Raw genomic sequence first — 25987 nt, 5'->3', positions numbered from 1 at the left:
CTGCATCCACTGAGCAGATCCAGACTAGCGCCTCATGCACCCGATGTGGGAACTGGTGGACCACCTGCTCCCCACGGCTCGTCCAGTGGCACCAAGCCAGGAGCTGGAGACCTCACTGGGGACACAGCTTGTAGCAGGGGGAGATGCTGGAGAGGCTTCTGGGGCCTACTCCCTCCCCAGGACCCCCCAACTCATGACCTTCTCTCCAAGCCCTCCCCACAGTTGCATCATGGCACCTGGGGTACCCTGCTGAGGGGCTGTGAAAACCACTTCCTTCTGGGTGGGAGAGGAAATGTCATGAAGGGGTTCCTAAGAGACACCCATTGCTCTTGGAGGGCCTTGGGAGCCCCAGCATGCACCAACCTCTCACCATTCGGATGGCAGGGTGGGGCCAGAGCAGACGGGGTGAGTGTGCAAACCAGGGCTGGGCTGGAGGAAGTAGAGGAGCAGACTCAGACCCCCTGTCGTCCCTCAATCTCTGCCTCCAGCAGGTAACAGGAAGCAAGGCTGTCCTGAATTCAGCCTAACAAACACCAGCAGTTTAAGCCCAAAGAAATGGGGGTGTTCCCAACACCCCCATTCCCACATGCTCTCTGGGGAGTCAAAATTCAAAGGCATTGGCCTTGCCCTGTACCCCAAGGCAGCCACGCGTGGCCCCACACCCACAGGCAGAGGAACTGGGGTGTCCAAGGAGGACTGCAGAGAGAGGGGCCAAAGGAGGCCAGGAACTCCTGGGTGGGCTGAGACCGGCCCTGGCCCTGCGTGTCTGACCTGACTCACTGTCTGACCTTGACCACGGTTCTTTCCTCTGGCTTTTGCTCGCTCACCTGGACCATAAGCAGACTGAGTAAATCCTCTCGGGGCTGTTTTCCTCTGTCCTCAAGCAGGCTTGACCCCAGGCCAGGTCCCCAAGACAAAGAGGAGGACGCTGGCGGTTCCAAAAAACTGGGGCGGATTGGGGGTCGGGGAGGTGGTGGAGCCCATCACCCTGGTGCAGAGGACAACGGGAGCAAGGAGGGCAAACAAGAAGGAAGGGCGGCTCTGCAGGGTCCCCCCAGGAAGCAGGAAGGGGGCTTAGAAAGAAGGCTGTGCCTGCCACCAGGGAAGGGTGAGCAACTCGGGGCTGGAAATGAGGATTCAGCACGGGGGTGGGAAGTTCAGGAGCAAAGCTATGCCTGTGGGCATGGTGGCATTTACAGGTAGCATACTCTACAGGCAAGCCAACCAGTAGAAACAATTGTCACTATGGGATGGGGGAAGCCACTCATGGAATCCCCTACGCCGGATCACAGGAGGAAGCCATCTGGGGTTTACAATCTGCAACTGGGGGTTAGGAAGCCCACCACTGTGAAGAATGCACAGCATAAGCCATGAGCAGCGGGGAGGAGGGCGGGGACCCCGCACATGAGTGGCCAGGCTGGGGCCGAGGGGGGCACACACCGCAGAGTCCAGGAAGGAAAGGACTGCAAAGAGAGAATCTTTACAGAAAGCACCTGCCTGCCTCCTTTCCCCCAACAGGCGGGAGGTGGCGAGGTCCCCCAACAGGACCTGTGGGACATTCCAGATGTCCAGTTCCCTTGGTGGGAGGAAAGATAAAGGATGTCCCTAAAAGGCTAAAAGTTCCTGGGGCGGCAGCGTGGAAGTCACGGAGCTGGCAGCTGGGGCTGGGCGGCGCAGGGGAGAGGGCGGCAGTGGCTCCCGGGCTCGGGCTCCGATTACAGGGCTGTTTCCATACTTAGCCGCCTGACAGCCGCTTGGAATCCTCGCCACCCCGGCCACTGCAGCCCCACGGAGCCCAAATTAAACTCAAGGGCAGACAAGGGCAGGGCCCAGCCGCACATGCGAGGCCAGAGCCCCCCGCCTCGGTCTCCAGCCCCCGAGGGACTGGCTTCTGCTCCTGCCTGCCACGGGCTCCCCTGTCTGCTTCTAAGACCTCAAGAAAGAGAACCCCCAAGGCCCCACAGTCCCCAGTGCAGATGAAGCCTACAGTTGTCATGAAAAGGCAAAGCAGGACTCTTGGACTTTTGCGGGGTCCTCAGGGCACCCCTGAAGCATCTTGGAGGGGCACTCAGCCCCAGGAATCTCGGAACAGAAGTAGCAACATGCTCCGGTGCCCCCTCCACACCTATAAATAGCCCTCAAGCTGTAACCAGAGCCACCGCCTCCGCCACACGAAGTGCTGAGATGTCACAAGAAAACCACGGCGCGCGGGCCCCAGCCCCCTTCCAGTGAAGCCCCCGGCCCAGCCCAGCTCCACTCCAGACTGGGTCCCGGTCCTCCTCTGAACCATGCCCAATTTGATTTCCAGCTCTCCGCTCCAATCCCGCCCCAAACTGAGCCCCTCTCTGTCCCATTGTTCCTAAGCCATGCCCCCTGCCACCCGCCCTCACTCATGCAAAGCCAGGCACCCCTCCATCTCCACCATGTGGGAGGGTCAACTCAGTGACCTCCAGGGGTTCCCTCCACCTCCAAGAGCAGGGTCTTCTGTCCGCCTAGGAGGTTCCAGTCTGAACTCTTGGGGTCTTCTTCCCCTACCGTCTACCGGCCGGCCCTTCTCCCCGGCCCCCTGCTCGGGCGTGCACCTGCCTGCACCTCTCAGGTCACGGCTTCCGCTCCCTCTGGCCTCCTCCTCACGGGCCTCCTCCCCTCGGGCCCCCTGACTGCCCTCAGGTCTCTGCACCCAGTGCCTTCTCACTGAGACCAGCCGGGAGGCAAAGGGCTGCCATCAGCTCCAGGAGCCACGGAAGCCTCATCCTCCGTCCACCGCCCGAGCCCCCCCACCCCACAGGAAACAGAAAACCTCGGGGGCACGTGGGGTCACAGGCTGGCCCGGCCAACCGGCTGGGGGTCGTACCTGCTTGTCCTGGGAGCAGGAGCGAGGCCACGAAGCAGCAGAGCAGGACCAGCGCCCTCATGGTGACTGCCAAGAGAGCCCAGCTGCTCCGGGCCTCTATTTATAGGGCAGGTGGCGGCGGGGGCGGGCGGCAGGGTCACACAGTCACCAGGGCAACTGGGCAGATGTGATGGGCCAGCGGCGCGGACCCCGGAGGCCGCGGAGGCTGCTCTGCGCCTGCAGCGCCAGCTGCCACAGGGAAGGCAGGGCCCGGCTGACTCCTCTCCCGCGGCAGCACCAGGGTCACGTGACAGGGGTCGCAGGGTGGGGGGGGGCAGTGTATAGCAGAGAAAAAGTGGGGTGTCCTCTTGGGTCAGGTCTGGGAGTCAGGGCTTGAGTCTTCTCAGCATCTGCAATCACGGGAGCTGAAGTCCATGTGAGCAGTGACCTGCACACACCTCGGCTTTGTGGACCAAGGGCCTATTAGACGACAGCCACTGACACACATCTGAGCCCCTCTCCGAAGGTCAGGAGGGTAGAGCTTTGATGGTCAGTTGAGGAAAGCCCCCGACATCTGACCTTTGAGGTCTATGGCGAGGAGCCTCGGCTTCCCCGGCCCCTGGAAGAGGCAGAATGCTGACGGGAGGGAAAGGTACGTCGGATGCTGTGTGGCCGGGCGGAGCCTGGATGGACCGGTTCCTGTCCAGCAGCGCTTCTGCAACACGCTGCTTGATGCACTTTTCCTGGGGGCATGTGACGGCCCCCTGAAAGCCAGCTCTAGAAGGGGTGGCATCGGCTGGTCCTGCTGGGGATGGCGTCCCTGTGGGAGTGACCATTGGTGGGGGGGAAAGGACGAAAGTCTGGGTGGCATCTTTCACGCACTTCCATTTAAAACAGTTTTATCAGACACAATGGCCACACAGCAAACAATGTATTCAAAGCGTACAATTCGATATATCTTCACACATGTACAGAACCACAATCAAAATGACAAACGGATTTCCCACTCTCGAATTGTCCTCACGTTCATTACAGTCCCTCCCTCTTACCCCCTCCTACCTGCCCCCCAGGGCTTCCCAGGTGACGCTACTGGTAAATTACACGCCTGCCAGTGCAGGAGACGTAAGAGACACAGGTTCATCCCTGGGTCGGGAAGATCCCCTGGAGGAGGGCACGGCAACCCACTCCAGTATTCTTGCCTAAAGAATCCTACAGGACAGAGGATTCTAGCGGGCTACAGTCCACTGGGTCGCAAAGAGTCGGACATGACTGAAGCGACTTAGCGTGCATGCATGCCTACCCCTTCCCAGGCAACCACTGATCTGATTCCTGCCACTATACATTAGTTTGCATTTCCTAGATTTTGATATAAATGGAATCATCCCATCTGCGTTCTTTTTTATCTGGCTTCTTTCACATAGTATAATGATACTGAGACATTTTCACGTTGTAGCCCATATGAATATTTTGACTCCTTTTGATTCTGAATTGTATTTCATGGCCTGGATGGACCCCAATTTGTTATCCATCACCTGTTGAGAGACTTTCGGTTTTCAAAGCTTCTATAAACATCTACACACAATTCATTACGACATACACTTTCATTTCGCTTGGGTAAATACCTAGGAGTTGGGCTTTGCTGGCAGTCCAGTGGTTAAGACTCCAGGCTTCTACCTCAGGGGTCATGGAACTAAGATCCGGTCAGGGAACTAAGATCCCACATGCCGCACAGCACGGCAAAAAAATAATTTTTTTATTCTTTTCCATTATATGTTATTACAAGATATTGAGCACAGTTCCCTGTGCTATACAGTAGGTCCTTGGTGGTTGTCTATTTTATATATAGTAGTGCGTATATGTTCATCTCAAACTCTTAATTCACTCCTCTTCGCGTTAACTTTTTTCTAAGATGATCATACCATTTTATAATCCCACCACCAGTTACTCCACATCCTTACCAACATTCTGTATGGTCTGTTTTTCAAATTTTAGTGATTCTTATAGGTGTGTAGTGATATCACATTGTAGTTTTAATTTGCACCTTCCTAACAACTAATGACATTAAGCATGTTCCCGTGTATCTGTATCTGTCATCCACTTCTTTGGTGCATCTGTGATGAAGTGCCTATTCAAATATTTCCCCATTTTTTATGTCTTCTGGAGACAATCCTTTATCAGATACATCATTAGTAAATATTCCCTATCCAAGTCTGCAACTTATCTTTTCATTTATATGTGTATTTTAAAGAGCAGAAATGCTTAATTTTTATAAAGTCCAATTGATCAATGTATTATTTTATGAATTACACCTTTGGTGTCATACTTAACTCTTTGCCTAAACCAAGGTCATAAAGATTTTTTCCTGTTTTCTCCAGAAGTACAGTAGTTTCAGGTTTTACATTTCTAGCTATAATCCATTTTCTGCTTTTCTTTTAATATGTTGCAAGACTGGACCAAACTTTAGATTTTAACAAATGGATATCCAGTTGTTCCAGCACTGTTTGTGAAAAGGACTTTCCTGAAGTGTGAAAGTGTTAGTTGCTCAGTCGTGTCCAGCTCTTTGCAGCCTCATGGACTGTAGCTCCTCTGTCCATGGGATTCTCCAGGCAAGAATACTGGAGTGGGTTGGCATTCACTTCTCCAGGGGATCTTCCCAACCCAGGGATCAAACTCAGGTCTCCCACACTGCAGGCAGATTCTATACCATCTTATCAACCCTGAATTGCCTTTCCATCTTTTTTTTTTAAATCAACTGACTATATATGTGGACACCTTGGTGGTCCAGTAGTTAGAACTCCACACTTCCATTTCTTTTTCTTTTTTTCCACATTTCCATTTCAAGGGGCACAAGTTCCATCGCTGGTAAGGAAACTAGGATCTCACATGCCAAACAACTTGGACAAAAAAAAAAGGTTTTTTATTTTTAAAATTGACCATATATGTAAGAATCTAGTTCTGGACTATATCCTGTTCCATTGAGCTATGTGTCTGTCCCTTCACTAATACCTCACTATCTTGATCACCGTGGCTTCATAATAAATCTTGAAAATAGGTAGTATGAATTCTCCAACTTTGATATTCTTTTTTAAAGTCATTTTGACTATTCTACATGAATTTGGGGATCAGCCTGTCAGCTGTTTTTTTAAAAGTCTTCTTGGAGTTTAACTGAATTATGATCAATCTGTAGATTGGTTTGAAGAGAACTGATGAGGTATCAATTGCAACGGGTTGTATGTCAACCTGACTAGGTCATGACACCCCGCTGCTGGTCAAACAACAGTGTAGATATTGCTGTGCAAGTGCTCTTCAGACGTGCTTAACATTTAAATCTGCAGCCTTGGACTTCCCATTCCCTGGTGGTCCAATGGTTAAGAATCCGCCTGACACAGCAGGGGACATGGGTTCGATCCCCGGTCTGGGGGACATTCCACATGCCGAGGGGCAACTAAGCCCATGCCCCACAACTACTGAGCCCGCAAGCCCTAGAGCCTGTGCTCCGCAACTAGAGAAGCCACCTCAATGAGAAGCCCGCTCACTGCAACTAGAGAGTTTCCCCCACTCTCTGCAAGTAGAGAAAGCCAGCACACAGCAATGAACACCCAACACAGCCAAACATAAATAAATTAATAATTTAAAAATAATTAAATCCCTGGCCTGAGTCAAGCAGATCACCCTCTCTAATGTGAGTGGGTCTAACCCAATCAGTTGATGGCTTTAAACAGCAAGACTGAGGTCCCGTGATGGGGAGGGAGTTCTGCCTTCAGACTGCGATGTCCACGCACCTGACTTCCAGCTGCTGCCCTTCCCAGGGATTTCTTTCTGACCCCCTCTGTAAACACGGATCCCACTGGCTGTTTCTCAGGAGACCCCGACTAACTAACACACCAACATTAAGTCTTCCAACCCATGTTCATGGCTGGGGAGCTGGGAGGAGGGGGCCTCCTTGTGAGGGAGGGGGCCTCATTTGGTCATGGGAGAGAAAAGGACATCTGAACCAAGGAGGCGCCCGCTCCACCGGGGGCTTTGAGGGATGGGAGGTGGATGTCACCACCTCACAGAGGAGCCCGAGGCTCTGGGCTGAAGGGACTTCTTCAGGGTCACCAGCTAGGAACAGAGCTGCTGGGCTTGAGCCCAGATCTGCCCACCTCACAAACCCGGTGCTTCTCCCATCAACCAAGTGAGCGGCATCCATGGTGGGGGAAAGGACTTAGCACATCAGAGAAGGGGTGGAAGGCAGGGGTAGGGCATGGCACGTGGGGAACAGAGAGAGGGTCAGAGAAACCAGAGGAACCCCAGTCAAGCAGACAGGGAGGGTGAGCCCAGCTCTGCTTAAAGGGTTGACTGCGTCTGATTTAAAGATGCCCTGTTTGCTCTCAAACAGGTCCTTGTACACCCAGCCAACGACTCACCACAGCCGGAAGGTGAAAAAAGCCCAAGTACCCATCAGCAGATGAATGAATAAACCGAATGTGGTCCATCCACACAACGGGATATTATTCAGTCATTTAGAAAAAAAAAAGAAGAAATACTAAGGTATGCTACAACGTGTGGCTAAACCTTGAAAATGCTATGCAAAGTGAAACAAAAGTCACAAAAGGATAGTGCATTACTTTGCTAGGATTGCCATAACAAAATACCACAGACTGGGGGCTTAAACAACAGTTTATTTTCTCACTGTTCTGGAGGCGGGAAGTCCAAGATCAAGGGGTCAGCAGATTTCATTTCTTCTAGAGTAGCCCTCATCAAGAGGACCTTTCCATTTACCTCAGAAGTTAGAGACTGTCTTCCTTGGAAGGACCCAAATTCCCACCATCCTCCCTACAATAACCCTCACAGAGATCTCTGCTTGAATACCTCCAGTGACAGAGAGTACTCCCAACAGTACTGACTCTGCCGCTCCGCATGCAAGGTGAGGTCCACAGCCAGCCGCAGTGCTCCAGACCCCCTCCCCCCTGCCACCCCACCTTCTCGCAGGGAGCCAGGGACCCGCACCATGAGGGCCCCCGGAGAATGGAGACCGCCCCTCCCCTGATCTCAAACAAACAGACCCCACTACTCCTCAGAGCCTGTCCACCCCAGACAATTCCTTCTCCCCACAAGGGAACAGGCTGCTGTCGATTCTCTTTCCGTTTTCAGAGCATCCTCCCTATCTGCCTCAGATAGGCAAGAGGCACCGTGAGAGGGACGACTAATCTCTGGAATGCGTGCAGCACGCAGGCTTCTCCAGTCGCTGTGCGGTTTCCTCTTGAACTTGATCCTGAGGCTGCCATGGAGACAAGGCCGCACCCGCGAGAACCTGTGACCTAGGCCCCCTAATTCAGGAAACCCTGCAGCTGTCCCTCCTAGCTCCTTTTCAACACCAGGGGTGTGGTGGGGGGGACAGCCGGTTCGGGGAGTTCATTCCTTCCTACGGCTGCCGGATTCAGGGCCCATCCTGCCCCCCGGCCCCCAGTCCTACCCCCCTCCTCTCGGCCAGCACATGCTCGCGTCAATCAACACCAAAACCTGCAACTCAGCAGGGCAAGAGGAGAGAGGGGACCAAGGCAGGGGATGGCACTGACCCCACGCCCCAGCCCAGGACTTGCAGGGCAACGGAGGGCATGCAGAACTCCAGACAGAGGGGGAAAGACAAAGGCCACAAGGACGGCAGCCTGCAGGAGAGCACAGAGAGGCAGCTGGATGAAGAAGGGATTGTGGAATGGGTCCAGGAGGGTCAGGGGCAGGCAGGGGAGAGCCAGAGACAAAATCTGAAGCTAAGGACAACTTGGCCGGCCAGCCCCAAGAGGTGGCTGGAGGATTTGCATGGGCTTTATGTACTGGTCTGAGGCCAGTTAACCAACCACTAAGGAGGCCAAGGTCACAGGGAGTCCCCTCCCTCTTTCTGCTAGATAGCCCTTCAACATCTCACAGAACCAGGGGGGCAAATGTTCTGCTGCCAGACACCCCCAAATCAGGGCACAAGCAGCGTTTATCATAACCCACCCTGTGCCAGAAAAGCATACAAATGGCTCCCAAATATCCATAAAGTACACCAAGAAAACAAGAATGGGAAGTAACAGGAGATGAAAACCACACAAAGACAGGCACACGAAATGGAGCCATGCGTAAGGCTGATAGAAAAGCAAACGGCAGTGCGTACGTAAACCCTCACGTGTGTGTAACTTGATCTCTTGCCAATTCAGTGTCCTTAAAATAAGAACAAACCAACTGTTCCGGAGAAGTGAAATTATTTCTGCTGCTGAGACTCGACAGGAATTTCTTCTGAGGATCTTCACAAAGAGGACATGGTGCAATGTCACGATCCTTGAGATCAGAGCAGACATACATTTCCCATAAGATTTAATCCCTAACGAAGACCTTAAAATAGGGTGGGTGAGGCCACTAGGAAACCAAGAATGCCTAGTCCCCTCCCAAAGAAACCACCACAAAAGAGGGCCCATGGCACAGGCTTACGATGCCCCTTCACCGTCACACTGGTGACAGAATCCATAGGCTGGCACAATCTATTTGGGGGACAGTCTCTACTAGAATGTATTCACAATGGTCATAAATTGGAAACACCCTAAGTGTCCATTGTTAACTGACTGGCTAAACAATTTGTGGTATATTCATACAATGCAGTATTCTTAGAAACAAAAAAGAACAAACTGCTAATATACACAAAATCAAACATGAATCTCAAAGAATTATATTGAGAAGCCAGACAAAAAGAGAATATATATTGTATGATTTGTATGACAACATAAAATAAGCAAAACTAGGGACTTCCCTGGTGGTCTAGTGATTAAGAATCCATGCTTCCCCTGCAAGGGGCAAGGGTTCGATCCCTGGTCAGGGAGCTAAGATGTCGCATGCCCCAAGCTGTGGCCAAAAATATATAAGTAGAACTGCGGTGAGATTCTACTCTACACCTACCAAATTGGTTGGGAAAAAAACCTGAAAAATATAGTGATCTGACAATATAATATCAAGTACTGGTGAGGATGCAGAACAACTCCAGTTCTCAAAATCGCTGTTGCAAAATAGTACAGAGCAACTGTACACACACGTACGTAAATGAACCCATGCAAAACTGTAAACTCTGAATAAGTCCTGTGGCCTGCAACAACAGTTACCCAGTTTCCATGGGGTACAGTAGGTAGGCAAGATGTTAGCACTGGGGGAGGCAGGGTAAAGGCTGCAGGTGGACTCCTGAACACTTCTGTAACTACTTCCAACAATTTTTTGTTTGTTTAAGAAACAAACCACTTGAAGGCTTGGTAGGATGCTGGCTATATGGGTGTACATTCAGTCTGTGAAAATTCACGGAGCTAAACGCTTCATTACGAGCCCTCTAAGTGTATGTAATACAGTACTTCAATACAAAAGTTTATAAGAAAGGTTTTGTTGAACTTTGCATTGGTCATGTCTCTCCTACACTCTTTCCCTTCACAAAAAATACAGTCCAAGTTTTGTAGCGTGACCTAAAAGTCCTCTACAATCCGGTTCCCACATTATCTCTACTTCTTCCTCCTCCCAGGCCAGTGTCTGCTGTGCCATTGGACACCGTGCCCTTTCTGAACCCCAGGCCAGGCTCCCAAGTGCCCGTATCCACGGCCTTCCCCACAGAGGGGTGGCCAGAGCAAGATGCACACAGTTCAGTTCAGTCGTTCAGTCGTGTGTGACTCTTTGCGACCCCATGGACTGCAGCACACCAGGCCTCCCTGTCCATCACCAACTCCCAGAATTTACTCAAACTCATGTCCATTGAGTCGGTGATGCCACCCAACCATCTCATCCTCTGTCATCCCCTTCAATCTTTCCAAGCATCAGGGTCTTTTCAAATGAGTCAGTTCTCTGCATCAGGTGCCCAAAGTATTGCACACAGGGCTCCCAGATTCAGCAGGAAAAATGAGCTATTTCATCTGTAGTTTGTAAACAAGAGGGAAGGGGGTAGGGAATAACCTTTGAAAGAATGATGAAGCCCAAGGACACGGGGTACACTGATTAGAACCAAATGGTTCCAAGATGGCAGACAAGTCAACTTCAACTAGACCTTCATCCTCAGTAACAGCTCAGCAAGCTAAATGACTCACCAGAGGCGCCATGACAGTTTCAAGAACATCAAAGACCAAAAAGTGGGTGATGGTCCAATTCCTGGAAATCACCACCTCTTCCCCAAAATTGTTGGAATAACCATCTTGATCATTAACTTATGAATTACCCAGTCCTACACCACATTTCCAGGCTGCACTTGCGTTCTTTGATGGTCCACTCTGTGGCACGAGTTTCTCCTGAAACCGTGCCTTCATTATGAAATGGCCCACATACTGTGGAGTGTTTCTCTCTAAATAAATCTACTTCTTACCTACCACTTTATCTCTCGCTGAATTCTTTCTGCGATGAGACATCAAGAGCTTGAGCTTCATTAGGTCCTGAAACCAGATGTATGATCTCACAAGACAGTGCGTTTTGGCCACCTTGGAGTCCCAGCCATTTGGGTTTAAGTTCCAAGCTGGGCTTTGGCAGGGTCCAAGTTCCCGCACATGGGTTCAAGTCCCAATTTGAGGTGAATGGTTTCAGTTTCTTACATTCACTACCTGTGAGGAAATAACATCTCAAACATTGTGGGTTAAAAGGAAACAAGTTATTAACACTAAGGTCACTTGTTCCCTTCTGACTGCGACATCAAGTCACTGGAACGGCGGGGGCTCCTAACTTCTGCAGCGAACGAGCCACCACACGCCCCATCCGGCACAGCGGAAAGCCTGCGAGCGCCTCCGTGCGGAGGACAAGCGGGAAACGCACGTTTGCCGCGTCTGCGTGCGGAGCGTGCGTGGGAGGGCGCGGGGCGGGGTCGGGCCGGGGCCAGAGAAGTGTGCTATCGGGAGCGCGCGAGATGGCCTGAGGCACCAAGGAGCCTGCGCACCGAGGGGCGGGGCGGGGCGGGGCGGGGCGGGGCGGGGCGGGGCGGGGCGAGTCCGGGAAGGGGCGTGGCCGCAGCCGCGCCCCCGATTCCCGCCGCCTGCTGGAGAGACCGCCTACGGTCGCTGGGCTCCCAAGGACAGGCCTTGGGTATTCCCTTGACCCCGCCCCCGAGCCCCGCCTCTGGCCTATAGGAACTGAGTAGGCCCGCAGACACCAGAAGGGGGCGGAGCCTCTGCCCTTGCTGGCCAGACATCCTGGTTCCACAGCACCCTCTATTGACACTTTTAGGAGCTGCCTGCAACCCGTAGGACGCGTCTTGCACTGGCGAAAAGGGGTCGCTCTACTGGTCTTGGGAAGTGGTGTTCCCGCCCAGATCCTAGCTAAGCCCCTTCCCTCAAACACGCGTTTAATTTATGTAAATATACCTATATACACCCCCCAAAGAGAGAAACCTACAGTGATAATGCTAAGTGAAAGAATCCAGATTCAAAAAGCTAAATTTGTATTGTCATATACTATAAATAAATATATTTATAGTATGACATTTTAGATAAGACAAAACTACATAGGAATCACAGGAATAGAGCCTAGGTTGCCAGGAGCTGGGTGGATCACAATTAGGGCAGGGGTAACACGGGGATGAAGAAATTAATTTCTATTTTGATTATGGTGATGGTAACACAACTATATACATTTGTCAAAACTCCCACAACCAAAATCTAAAAAGTGAATTTTACCTAAGATAAATTACACTTTAATTTCTTTAAATACTAGAAAACAAAAAGCAGATTGGTGGTTGTCAGGGGATCAGAGAAAAGGAATGGGGAGATTGATTAATGGATCATTTTAAAATGAGAAATGTAAATGTTTTGAAACTAGATAGAGGTGATGGGTGCACAGAATAGTAATGTAGTAAATGCTGACTCATTGAAAAGACCCTAATGCTAGGAAAGATTGAGGGCAGGAGAAGAGGGTAACAGAGGATGGGATGGTTGGAAGGCCTCACTGACTCCATGGACATGAGTTGAAGCAAACTCCAGGAGATAATGAAGGACAGCAAGGCCTGGCATGCTGCAGTTCATGGGATCGCAAGGAGGCAGACATGACTTAGTGACTGAACAACAAAATGCCATTGAACTATTCACTTTTAAATGCTTGATTTTAAGTTCTGTTAATTTCACTTAAAAAAATGTATTTAAAGTTAAAAAAAATACAGGCCCCTGCCTTCCTTTCTATCCAACAAATTCATGTCTAGAAGCATTCAATGTGGGGTGAGGTGTGAATCCGCTATTCTGTTCTGACCTCAGTCCCCTCGTACCTGTCACATACCTGAGGAAAAGCAGGTCAAGAGCGAGATGTTATTAAGCCATCTCTGGTCATGCAGAATTAAGAAATTTAACCTTGAGCCCTTATGATTCCCAGCTTTCAGGAGAGAAAACTTAGTCTCAAAGATCAAGAGATCTGCCCGAGGTGAAACTGATCAACAGCAGACCGACTCCAGGATCTGAGCTCTTAAACACTGCACTTTAAGGCAATGCTCCCTTCCCTTCTGTAGAGGAGGATCATGTGGTTCAGAGGGGTTACACAAGCTGGGGAAGTGGCCATCAATCGGGAGCCCTGAACATCCTGTGTCCTTTCTCTAGCAGACGGAAACTATTGGCTTAGTTGTTTATTCTCTCCTGTCTCCCACCCAGGAGAAATTGGGAGCCGCTCACCTCAATCCCAACACCATCTCCCCTCTTTGCAGAATCCCCAGAGTAAACCCAGGGAATCTCAGGACCCTGATTTCTCATCACAACACCACACGTAAGTTGGGGGAGTCATCACGCTCACCCACATCCGGTCCCCTTCTGGTAGGCCCAAACAGTACCCCCCAGGGAGCTTTCGCCAGCCCCCCAGGACAGCACACACCCAGGAGATACAGAATCTAAAAAACAAAGTACAAACTTTATTTTGTTTCTTTATAAAGGCACAGTGGCCTCTTGGTTTCCCCCCCACACACTTTGTTAACAAAATATAATAGCTTCTCCTTGAACATAAAGACCTCAAAATTGTAAAAAAACAAAAACAAAAAAAACCAAAACCAAAAAAGAACCAACAACAAACACAACAAAGAGAGAGACAAAGACTTTTTTGGGGTGCAAGATGGGAAACCCGGAGGGAGAGGTGGGGGGCTGGGTGGTGAGGGAGGGGAGGGGAGAAGGGCAGCAGCAAACCCCAACCGAGAAGCAATGGAGACCCCCGGACCCCCAGAGCCCCGACCCAGCCAGACCCCCAACCCATGTAAGTGCTTAAAGGAGAAAGAACACCAAAAAAGAGGAGGGAAGGGGGAATTAAAAACTGACGGTCGGCAGGCTGGCTCTGGAGAGGGCAAAAATACCTTGGGGTTTTGTTTGATTTTTTTCCCTGTTCTTAAAAACATGTTTCATTGAAAAAAATGCTTTTTTGGTGGAGAGAGGCCAGGCACCTCCACGTCTGCTTCCCCAGCCTCCGGGGCCAAGGCCCAGCCCCAGGTGCCCGGGTGCTGCCAGGCGCTCCTGCCGCCCCAGCCCCGACCTCGGGTAGGGCGGCTTCACTCAAAGGACGATTTACAGTATTGAAAAAAGAGGTCATAAAAGAGACCCAAATGACGCCGTAAATTTTGTAAAAATTTCTCACTCGTTCACCCTCGTCTCTCTCCCAGTTGCTGCCCCGCCCCCTCCAGCCCCCAGAAGGGAGAGGAGGGCTGGGGGGCTGGTCAGGGAAGCCCCCCGTTCCCTGCTGGCTCCTCCCGGCCCTGGTCCATGGCGTCACTGTCTGAGGCCTCCGAATCAGAGGCGGTGTCCGAGGCATGGGCCTCGGGGCAGCCGCGGACGGGCTTCACGATGACGGCTCGCCGCTGCTCCTCCTCCTGGCCCTGGGTGCCCTCGATGTGCTGGATCGCCTGGGATTGGGCGGGGGGAGGCTGCCGTGAGGATGCAGGGGCCATGTGGACCACCAGCATCTCCAGCAATGTCTCCCTCACCAGCTCCCCCACCACCCAGACACCCCCCAGAAAGGTCCAGAAGGAAGCCTGGCAAAAGAGGCAGCTGGTTCAGAGTCAGGGGGAAAACAAACTTTAGAAGCTCTCTCCTGAGCTGAATCTGGCTTGGAAGAAGGACAGTGCAGGCCTGCCTGAAGTCATAAGCCTCTCTCCCTCATTTATGTATTTCAAAAGCCTGCCTGTTGGCTTTATGGAAGGTCTCTGTTATTAATTTTATTATTCAGTTCGCCGGGTGCAACTCAAGTTCCCGGGACTTCAATGGACTTTTTCTTTTCCATTTGGGCCTTTGGGTTGTTTCTTTCTTTGTAATGTTGTTGGGCCTCCCAAAGGGGTCTCTCTGCACGAGGCTGGGCATAGCAGGGACTTCAGGGCTCGACCTTCAAAGTCTAGCATCTCATTTCTTCCTCCTCCACCTCCACCCCCATCCCAAAACCCAAGAGACAAATGCAAGAACTCTGAAAGCAGGGGGCTCCGGGAACAAAGGACACCCCCAGCAAACCCCCACGAGGGAAGGAATGGCGTCTTCCTGGCCATTCGGTCCCTCCCTCTCTGCCCCTAACCTAGGATGCAGAGATGGAACCATCTGGCTTCCAGACCTCCTCCCCCAACTCAACGCTCAATATCCCTGCCTCTATCCCCTCCACTCCCCCACTCTCTAATCTCTCCCCAAAGGGCCTGTTCCCAAGGGGCAGCCCCCAAGCACTGCCCTCTCCCCAGGCCCAGGTACCTGCACGATGGTGTCCAGATTTTGCCGGGACGTTGAAACAGAGTTGATGACCGAGGAGGGGCCCATGGTGACGACGTTGATGTGGTGGGAGGGAGGGGGTGCCGGCGCCGGCACTATCACCGTGGGGTGGTGGGTGGGGGCCGGAGTGGGCAGGAGCTGCAAGACAGGGGCCCTCAGTCTCTCTGCAGAGTTTCTAGGAGCAGCCCCTTCCCTTCCGTCCGTCACAGAGGGTGCGGGACAGCCCTCCAAACCATCTCCCTCTGCCCACCACCTGGAGAGCCTCCACCAGTCACCCCAGCAGCCCGTCAACCTCCTTCACTCACAGTTTGGGGCCGCCCAAATCGTGACCCCTCCCACCCCTCTTATTTTAAGAAATGAAGGCAAGGTGGCCTGGGGAGGGACTTCTGACCATCTGAGACTGCACGGGCCTTCCCTCTCCGGAGCAATGCCAGCATTTCACATCTAATAAATACAGTGGTGGCCGGGAGTTCAGACTGAATCTAGATGGCCAGGGTTCAAATCCCTGCCCCACATCACTGAGAAATCTTGGGCATGTTAGTGAACCTTTCTGTGCCTCCAATTCCTCATCAGTAAAACAGGAGTAGGAACAGCTCAGGCCTCAAAGGGCTGCTCTAAGGATTCAACGTAATCATGTATGCAAGACACCTGGGAGCCAGGAACATCTTCACTACTGCGACCGAGGCCCTGGGTCCGCCCTGCTGGACAGCCGGCGGCACTGACGCTGGGTCTGGGAGCCCCAGGCCAGCTTCGGGCAGCCCCTGCAGGCCCCTCCCGCTCACCTGGGTCCGCAGGTGCTGCTGTTCCCGCTCCAGCTTCTCCTGGTGCAGCAGCCGGACCTGCTCCTGCTGCTGCTGCAGCTGCACCTGTTGTGCGATCACCTTGAGCTTTTCCGGGTACATGTGGGCCTCCAGGGAGCGGACCTGGGGGTGGAGTAGTGGGGCTCAGGGGCGGCGCCCTCCGCAACATCGCCAGGGTGGAGACCAAAGTCCTGCACCGTAGCCTGCTGGGCCCACGCTGACTCCTCTCCCTCCTGCAGGCTGTGCTCCCTCCCTGCCTACCTCCAGCCCTAGGCCTTTGCCCATGTGGTTCCCTCTGCCTGGAGCACCCTTCTCCCCTCTCTGCTCCTCCCACCCTCACAAGGAAGCTGTGGGGTGGAACCAGCCCAGACTCCCCCCCTCGCTGATTGCCCACCGATCTGGTGTGGCCTTTACCACGGATACGTGTTTACAGTGTGAATGCCTCTGACTCATCTCACCGGTCTCAGACAGTGACCACCCCCTCCCAGGGCAGGAATCTGTCTGGTTTGCTCCCCACTGATCACCCCGCTGGACACCCCGACTCCCAGCCCCGGCACAAAGCAGGAGCTCGGAGCGGACAGCATCGCCGCGCCTGCCTCACCGCTCCCGCCTCACCTGCTCCTCCAGCATCATGCGCACCGAGCGCTCCTTGTCCAGTTGCTGCCGCAGCTCGATCATCTCCCGCCGCAGATCCTCCGCCTTCTCGTCCTCCCAGATGTCGGGTGAGCCGATGCCCTCGTCTTTGTCCTCTGCCCGCCGCCGCTTGGGGGACGAGCCGCTCAGCTCCTGGGGAACCCCCAGGGGCTGATGAGTGTGCGATGACACTGCATACACCACCACCACCACCACCACCAGGGCAGTGGGGAGCGCCATCGCAGCTCCCCAAAGCTGTCAAACCCAGGTGCATGTGCATGAGGCAGCCCCCTGTGCAAATCCACCAAACAGCCGGAAAGGGAGGCAGAAGGGACCTGCTTTCCCAAAGTCACCCGGTTGCTTCCAGAGCCCACCCTACTACACTGCACTCGCCCATGGCTAAGTCAGGACTCCAGGCAGGAAGGCAAGTGCCAGAAGTAGGCAGGTCAGTGGGGAAGAAGGAACCTGCAGCCACATCATAGTCCCAAGCCAGTGGTTGGGCCCAGAGATGCCCACACCAGGGAGAGGGTGCCAGGAAGAGGGCGGAGCGCTACCTGGATAAAGCGCTTGAGCTGCGTGTTCTGCTGCAGGAGCCGGGTCTTCTCCTGCTCCAGGGAGAAGATGTACTCTGCCGTCTGCTGGAGAATGGCTGCCTGAGGGCAGGAGGGACAAGTCAGGGACCCCGACTGTTGGCGTCTCCCGAGTCTCCCCCTCCAGCCCACCTCCTCCTCCAGGAAGTCCTCCTGGCACTTGCCCACCTTGCTGAGCTTCTCTCCATCTGTGTGGGGGATGAGGGTCTTGAGGGACTGGAAGCCCGCATTGATGCTCTGCATGCGCCTCCGCTCGTTGCTGTTGGCAATCTCCCGCCGAATCCGCCGTTCCTGGTCCCGCTGAGTCTCAGGGGTCAGTGGAATGTTGGCCAAGCTATGGGAGAACAGTGGTGGGCTCTGGCTGGGCGCCCTCGGAGCCCTGCCCCCGGTGGGCCCCTGTCTTCATCTCCAGAGGGCCCAAGTGTAACAGGCAAGCTGCCCCTACAGAATATACCGGCTCTGTCTGATGCCTACACCCCCCAGCAGACCAGGTGGCTGATGGAGTAGCATGTTCTGAGATGCCTGGGTGTCAACATCAGCGTGTGGACCCCAAGTCTTGACCCCAGTGTCTGGCCAGCAGGTCTGAGTGGGACCCAGAAACCCACATGGCTAAGAATCCCTGTGATTCGGATGCGGGTGGCCTCAGGTGATAAGCAGAGACACCTGCTCTTGGGACACCTCTGAGCTCCTTGCTGTGCCCCCGGGGCCTCCTCCTTCAGGGTCACAGGCTTGAGGACGGAGGAAGATGTCCCTCCTCCCTTCCCATCTCCACAGCCACATACACTCCTACATAAGCCCCCAGCCCAGCCCAAGAGCCTGTGCTAAGACTGCCAAGACAAGCCGGGTACCAGTCGCTCCAGGGAGAGGACCTGGCCAGCCCCACCTAGGAGCAGTTTGTCCCCAAGCCCACCCACTCTGAAAGGCAGGCCCACCCTGGGCCAGAGAAGCGAGGCTCCCAGCTCGCAGCAGGCGATGTTATTGCGTATTATGTGATCGCATCTCGCAGGAGAGGCAGCCAGTGGAAGGGGACGAGACTGCAGGCTGAGAGGCGTTGGCGGGAGACAGAGCCAGCAGCGAGGCTGTGGGCCCAACGCCACTGCTCCCGAGGGGTGGGCCTGTGTGTGGCCTGGAAGAGGCAGGCTCCCCTCCCCGGCCCTCTCCTGCAACTCCCCCGCCCCTGGCCTGATGGCTTCCAGATGCCGGGCTCCCAGAAGAGGCCACCGGCCCCACCCAAAGCCACAGCCCCAGCTTCTTCCTGAGGGGCCCTCCTGGGGTGACCTGGTCCAGGCCCCGGCCGAGACAGCTCACACCCCCGGGTCTGGGGAACGCGGGGAGACAGTTCTGAGCAGCCTCGTTCCACCGATGGGGGAGCAGCCTGCGCTCAGAGGCAGGTGTCCGGGCCCCTCTGACCACCCCCAGGAAAAGAGGAGTTTGCTGCGAAAGCGAGGAGGGGAGCGCGTCCCCCACAGCTGGAGACAGCCAAGGGCTTCCTGGCCCCCGGCCCACCCCGCCTGTACCCCTCACTCCCCTGAGCGACTCCATGAACTTGCCCTTGCCCTTTCCCGGGTCTCCACCTCCTCTCCCCACATAAGGATGGTCGGCTGGGGGTGAGCTGGGAGCAAGCTTCACATCAGCTGCTGCTAGGGGTCCATACACCAGCCCTGTCCACCACCAGCAGCCCCAGCATCTCCCTAGGAGCCCCCCCAGCCCCCCGCCAAGATACAGTTCCTTCACAGCACTGGGAAAGGGGGCCCATGACCCCCCACTTACAAATGGGACTGAGGGCTCAGAATGGGAGGCACACTGTTTCCCGGTCAGACAGCCGGGCACCTGCCTCCCCTACTTCTGGGCCAGGGGCACCTCACTTCTCTCAGTTTCCCTGACCCAACAGTGGGAAGTTTCCCAGGTGGCACTAGTGGTAAAGAACCCGCCTGCCAACGCAGGAGACATAAGAGACGTGGGTTCGATCCCTGGGTGGGGAAGATCCCCTGGAGGAGGAAATGGCAACCCACTCCAGGATTCTTGCCTGGAGAATCCCATGGACAGAGGAGCCCGGCGGACTATATAGTTCATAGGGTCACAAAGAGTAGGACACGACTGAAGTGACTTAGCAGGCACCCACACAGTGGGGGTGATGGAGAAAAAGAGAAAATGAAGGTCAGAGACCTGTTGCACAGTGGTTTGTCTGCCCTTTGCAGGTGGGGGGAGAAGGGAGATCAGAACTGAGTCTGGGCTCCCAGGCCTGCCAGCGCCCTCCAGACCCCCTGTGGCAGGTGGGTTAAAGAGATGGGGAGAGACGTCCCCCGGAAGCCAATGCACCAGGTGACTGACATCCATCTGGGAGTTTCCTATTCCCCCACCCGGAGAGATACAGGGAGAGACGCCCCCATTCATCCATTCCCTGTGTTCCCCCCTGGTGATGCCCAAAGACCAGAGCTGACCAGAGCATTAAGGGTCAAAAAGGAGCCCCACCTCCACCCCTGGGCCACTCTGAGTGTTGGCCCTTCCAGAAGGCCTACCTGTAGAGCCTGGCCACAGAGTTACTGTTTTTTAAAAGTCTTGAGAATTAGGACTGGTGCTTTCCCTGCTGGGGGCCCAGGTTTAACCCACCCCTGGTTGGGGAACTAAGATCCTGCAAGCCACTTGGTGTGGCCAAAAAAATTAAAAAATAAAAAAGTCTTGAGTTCTTAACATAATGTGCTAAAGACTCACTTCGCTGGAATTAGCTCACTGAACCATCGCAACCTTCCTCTGAGTCAAGTGGCCTGATGGGATGAGGACACTGAGGCTTGGGAAGGCAACAGCTTTGGTACGTGCTGAGGCTGGGACTTGAACCCCGATCCCAGCGCCACAGGCCAGATGCCCTGACAGACAGGTGACAGTCACCGCATAGAGAGGCTGCGCACAGCTGTGCTGTCAGTGGGTCAGCTCTTACTGTCATTCACAGGCCTCTTGTATTTTTCTCTGACCCCCATGGACACCTAGTGGCTACGCTGCAATGAGGAATCCAGGGTTCTGGGAGGGGAACTGGCATGCCCAAGGTCCGGCAGCCACACCAGGATACCACAGGCACCTGCAGGAGCCAAAATGCATGCTCTCCCCTGCCTGCGGGCAGCTCACAGACAGCTCTGCAGCCCCCCTGCCTCCCAGCCGAGACTCACTAACTCTCCAGGCTGAAGCCAGAACTCAACAATCCACCCTGTACCCGCCTGCACCCCGCCAGCCCACTCATCTGCTCAGTAAACCTCAGCCCTGGGAAGCCAACCTCTGGCCCCTCCCTTCTCCCCAGGATGCCCACGAGGTGGCAGACACCACAGGAGGCCACAGGACCCCAGGCCTGAGAGCCCCAGCCCAGACGTCTCCAGAGGGAAGGGGGCCTGGCTCTTCTGAATGGTCCATGCTGTCCCCTTCAGCACCAAGTCCCTCAGCCCAGCCTCCTGGTTCAGGAACCAGCTGCTGGCTAAGCTCGTTCAGACTTAAGCTCAGAAAACAGACTTCATCCCAAAGCCACAGTTCCTCATAGGGATTTGGGTTGCCACCAAGACCAACTCACCTAAATAGCCCTGGAAGTTTCTTTAATAGAATGCAGACTAACCCAAAGTTCTGATGAGTGGAATCACGACTAACCAGGGGTTCTGACTGCTGGCGTGCCAGGGGTTCCTATAAAGGATGGCTAATTAGCATTTCCAGCTGCTACTGTACTAGATAAAGTGGGTTTTTCTGCAAATGCCTGGAAGTTTCTTACATTTCTTTCTGAGTTTTGCAGAAGTACACACGATTTACAGTAATTGTAAGGTCCTTCCACTCTTTCACATCAACTTCAGAACCCCGAGGTGAGCCGTGAGGCCTGGTCCACTGACACTGTCTCTCCTCTCCCCCCCGACAGCCCTCAGCCAGCTGGTCTCCTGGGGCCGGGCAGCTGGTGGCAGAGCCTCCGGTGCCAAGACCAGAGCTGCCGCTCCCACTCTCAGGGTACCCCACGACAACCCCTCCCTCCCTCCCTCCCTCCCTCTCAACCTGAGGCTCAAGGACAGGAAGCAGGCTCTTCAAGTCTAGATCCCAACTTATACCCGTCCCTCCTGCCCAGCCCAAGTGCAAATGGGTAGCCCCCACTCCCCCCACCCGCCCCCCAATACCTGCCCAGCTCCAGCCTCAAATTAGCCATTGAGAGCTCTCATTTCACGCTGCCCCAAAGTCATTCACAAACCTACCACTCAGTGTCTACGCAGTCAGAGGTGGGAAAGCCCACTTGGGGTTTCTCCTATACCCCAAAAAGGAGGACAGAAGGAATATGACCCTCTCACCAAGGATGCCCAAGGCCCCCATCCTTCTCCTGCAGCAGCTACTGAAGCAGCCTGAGGCCCTGGCCCGTGCCCATCGCTTCTATCCATACACCCTGTCTACGGTCCCAGAACAAACCATGTCTGGACTGTCCCCATCAGAAACACCGCCTCCCCCCAGTTTCTCCAGCCTCTCAGAGGGAGGCCTGCATTGGGTTCTAGTGGAAACTCCAGTCCTGCCCCTTACTAGCTGTGGGATCCCAAGCTTAGGCATGTTGTCTCTTGAAACCTCAGTGTCCCCATTCAAAAAATGGGGACATACTGCCTCACTTCACAGGGTCATAGTGAAGTTTAAAAGAGATGGAGGAGGAGGACCTCTCTGGTGGTCCAGTGGCTAAGACTCTGAGCTCCCGGTGCAGGCGGGCCTGGGTTTGATCCCTGGTCGGGGAACTAGATTCCACATGCGGCAGCTCAGTGTTCTCCTGCCGCAAGTAAAGATCCCTCATGCTGCAATGAAGATCGAAGATCCCGCATGCCACAACTAAGACCCAGTGCAGACAAGTAAACAGAAAAGTAAATAAATAAAAGAGAGATTGAGGGTAACAAGATGCCTTGCTTTTCCAGAGTCTGTACCCCAGATTCCAGAATTCATGCATCTAAGGAAGCTGACAAGACTCTGTAGCACCATGAGACTTCCATCTCTTAGGAGGGGGGCAAGTTCTAGTTCATTGTGGTGTCTTCAATCCCAGCACATGGTGTGTGTATGCTTCGTGGCTCAGCCATGTCCGACTCTTTGCGACCCCATGGACTGTAGCCCACCAGGCTCCTCTGTCCGTGGGATTCTCCAGGCAAGAATATTGGAGTGGGTTGCCATGCCCTCCTCCAGGGGATCTTCCCCACCCAGGGATTGAACCTGTGTCTCTTACGTCTCCTGCACTGGCAGGTGGAGTCTTTACCACTAGCACCACCTGGGAAGCCCCAGCACAAAGAAAGTGTTTCGTAAATACCAGACCAGGGACCCAACACTCACTCCAAAGCTCCTAATTTTCCTGTAGCTCCCTCTGAGGGGAGCTGGTCTCTTTCTCCCTGGCAGCGGGCAGCTAAACTCTTAGACCACCATGCTCCTGATTCTAAGAATCCAAGTGCCACTTTCAGCTACCAGGCACTTTCCACACGCAGAGCCAAGCTTCACAGGTGCTTCATTTTACAGACGCTGAGAGCAGTTAAGCAACGGGTCCAAAACCACACAGCGTGTGGGGATGTCGCTGTAAGGTACGCCCATTCTGTCCCACCCCCGCCCCCGCCCACTGTCCAGTATGGTTCCCTCCGGTAGGTCTGGGAAACAGGAGAGGAGAAGCAGGGAGCCCTGCTAGTCAACGAGGGATGGGGCAAAGTCCACCAGCCTGAGAAGCCAGTATATCCGGCCAGAAGGTCCTGCCCAACCCACACTCAATCCTACCTCATCCGGCAACTCCGTCTGAAAACGAACAAACCCAGAGGCCCCAGCTCCACACCCAGCACGTAGGCTGACCACTGCCTCACAGCTGGTCAAGCCAAGCAGTCCCCGTGCCCAAGCCTGGGGCCCTTGGTCCCTAAGGAACTGCTGGATTCCTCCGAAGGGGGGCTTGGAACAGAAAGAGGTCAAGCTGGAGTCCCAGGGGACCCAGAGAGGACTCAGCCAAGGCTCAGGCTTTGTGGCCAGAGGGTCCTATGTTGCCATGCCTGCCTGAGGTCAGGCCCGGGATGTCCGCTCCAGCATCTGGGGCAGCTCAACCCACCTCCTCACCGCCCAGCCCTTCCCTTCCCGGAGCAACCAGCAGTTCAGGGTAACAGCAGGGATCAGAGTTCAAGTCCCAGCCCTACCACTTGCCCTACCTATTCCTTCCCCAACCTGTGTCCTCCACCCACACAGAAATCATAAAGCCACTTAACTAGCAGAGGAAGACTGTTAACAATTCGATGAGAGAAGTCTTGCAAAACGAGACCCTACAACGTATTACAAGCTCCATAATTGTTTTTTCTTTTCAATTATTACAGCTAAGCCCTCCAGGTGGAGGGACCTTGGGGAAGGGCCAACACTCAGGATGGTACTGCTGACTGCCCACCACCTTGAACTTGAGAGTAGTTAAGGCAGGAGCCCTGTGGGGGGGCGGGGGCGATGTATACGTGTGCAGCAACCTCTCCCTAGCCTGGTTTCTGCAGCCCGTGGTGTCCACCAGCCCGGGCCACACCGCCTGCGACTCCTCCTCCCTGAATCCCCGCCTTGCCTGCCGGGGCGGCAGAGCACGTGGCCCCAGCCCTGGGGAGCCATTTCTCTCCGAAAGCAGCACGGCAGGAAAGGAGCCACAGGTCCCAAACTTGGACCCGCAGAGAACAACCCACGCGGTATCGCCGTCCCGCAGACAGTGTTCAGTATGCAGATACACAGGCCCTTCTAGCGATCGGAATTGCGGGCGTGTGCATTTTAACAAGTGTCCAGGGCGATTCCCCTAACCCATTACTCTTCGGCAAAGGACAGATCCCGGAGCAACCCAGGCCAAATTTAGGAAGTAGCTCCCGGGGAGGGCTACGGATCGTGGACCACCCACCCACCCAGCCTGCTGGGCAACCGGACGCTTTCGGTTTATGACTGGGGGGAGGGGCGTGAGAAGCGAAAGTTTGCAGCCGAGGCCCACGTGCGGAGGGCAGAGACCCGGCGAGGCTAGGGGTGGCCTACGGTGCCCACTCCCCAAAAAGCCCCCCACCAGGCCTGCCTCGCCCATCCCGCCCGCGGGGGCCGAGCTTTGTGCGGGTAAAGCATGGCCTGGGCGCGCCTACAACTCCCACAATGCCGCACCGACGCGGCGCGGAGAACTACAGCTCCCGCGAGGCGGCGCGCGGAGGTCCGCCTACTCCAAGAGGGCTGCAGAGTCACGTCCAGGCCTCGCTAGTAAACAGCGCCCGGGCGCGGGCGGCGAGCTAGCAGGCGGCCGCCAACGTGCCCGGGTCCGCGGCGCTCCCGGCGGGCCGCGCTGGCCCCCCGGGTCCCGCCCACTCCCGCACCCCCTCTCCAGCACGCCCCCCGACCCCGCTGCAGCCCCGGTCCCAGCAAACACTCACAACCACCCGGCTCCCCGCCCCCCCTCCCCGCGCCCGGAGCCGCGGCGTGGCTGCATTGTAGCCCCTGGCCCCGCGGCCCCAAGCGCGACACAGGCCCCCCAGTCCCCCTTGGAGGGGGGGGCCCAGAGAGAGCGATGAAGGAGGGAGAGGAAGGAAGCCGCCGCGGGAGGGGGGAGGAGGAAGCGCGGGGGGGAAGCCACCAGCACCAAGCATGGCCGGGACTGCTGCAGAACCACGTGGGTCTGTTTGCAATTTACAAACGTCGCGACTCGCCCGCCTGCAGCGGACAAAAGTGACCGGGGCCGCTCGGGGCCCCCACGTTCCGAGGGAGGAAGGTCCCCAGACGGCCCAAGCCTGGCGCGCGGGGCTGCAGTCGCCTCGGCGGATAAGAAAGGCGAGAGGGTCCGCGGCGCGGGCCATGCGTGCGCACACGCGCGCCCGCCCGGGTGGACTGGCCGGGGGCTGCAATCGTGGGAAGGGGGTGAGGGGGAGGAGGAGTACACACCTACAGAGCCCTCCTATCACTTCTTTCTCTGTTTTCCTGAAATGTTGCAAAGAGGGCACCTTCTGAGTGGGCACCATGAAATACTCCATAGCGATCGGCCCCCCTCCTCTGCACGAGCCAGGTCCCGCGGTCCGCCGGAGAATGCAAGATGGAAATCCGAATCAAAGGGCAGCGCCGGACGGAGGTGCAGAATCGGCCGGTCCCAGATGCTGGCTGCGGCGGCGGCGAGGGGAGGGAGGCGGGCGGGAGGGGCGGGAGGGAGGTCTCTCCGGCCTGCCTCCCCGGGCGTGTGTATGTGTGTGTGTGTGTGTCTGTGTGTGTGTGTGTGTGTTTGCAGCTGATCAGATGTCTGTTTCAAGGCGGGAAACAGCTGGTGAAAACTCAGCACTCCCCCGGCCTCCTTCCGCGGAGTAAGGAATTGCATGTAAACAAAGGACTATTTGCAGCGCCCCCCGGGCGGCGCGAGGGCAGGGCGAGAGGGGCGCGGGCCCCCGGGGGCGGGTGGTGGCCCCGGTCTGCGGGCCACCCCCTTCAGCTCCGGGTGCAGGGGCCGCGGGCGGCCTTGGGGGCGCG

General features: G+C 55.2%; 2 protein-coding genes across 6 annotated transcripts in view; both read right to left on the bottom strand.

Moving 5' to 3' along the window:
- The window catches only part of SRL (sarcalumenin), a 37828-nt gene extending 34764 nt beyond the window's left edge, over positions 1-3064 (bottom strand). Inside the window, exon 1 of one of the 3 annotated variants that reach the window (XM_043455428.1) lies at positions 2855-3064. In XM_043455428.1, the coding sequence (XP_043311363.1) occupies positions 2855-2915 (61 nt within the window). In that variant the 5' untranslated portion in view covers positions 2916-3064. The remainder of the gene's footprint in view (positions 1-2854) is intronic. The other 2 variants (XM_043455430.1, XM_043455429.1) reach the window with 2 other exon arrangements.
- Positions 3065-13666: 10602 nt separating this feature from the next.
- TFAP4 (transcription factor AP-4) lies at positions 13667-25928 on the bottom strand. 3 transcript variants are annotated; one of them, XM_043456161.1, is made up of 7 exons: positions 25474-25928; positions 17699-17864; positions 17495-17593; positions 16923-17093; positions 16290-16430; positions 15490-15645; positions 13667-14663 (listed from the first exon to the last, which is right to left on the bottom strand). In XM_043456161.1, the coding sequence occupies exons 1-7, from the start codon at positions 25836-25838 to the stop codon at positions 14478-14480; spliced, it is 1284 nt and encodes a 427-aa protein (XP_043312096.1). In that variant the 5' UTR covers positions 25839-25928; the 3' UTR covers positions 13667-14477. The 3 variants fall into 3 exon arrangements, with proteins under 3 accessions (XP_043312096.1, XP_043312097.1, XP_043312098.1); XM_043456162.1 differs by having other exon boundaries at positions 25415-25767; XM_043456163.1 differs by lacking the exon at positions 25474-25928 and adding an exon at positions 18463-19498.
- Between the last annotated feature and the right edge of the window lie 59 nt (positions 25929-25987).

The sequence above is a fragment of the Cervus canadensis genome, chromosome 32 (assembly GCF_019320065.1).
Source record: "Cervus canadensis isolate Bull #8, Minnesota chromosome 32, ASM1932006v1, whole genome shotgun sequence".
Lineage (NCBI taxonomy): Eukaryota > Metazoa > Chordata > Mammalia > Artiodactyla > Cervidae > Cervus > Cervus canadensis.
This window is presented reverse-complemented; position numbering and strand designations above follow the sequence as displayed.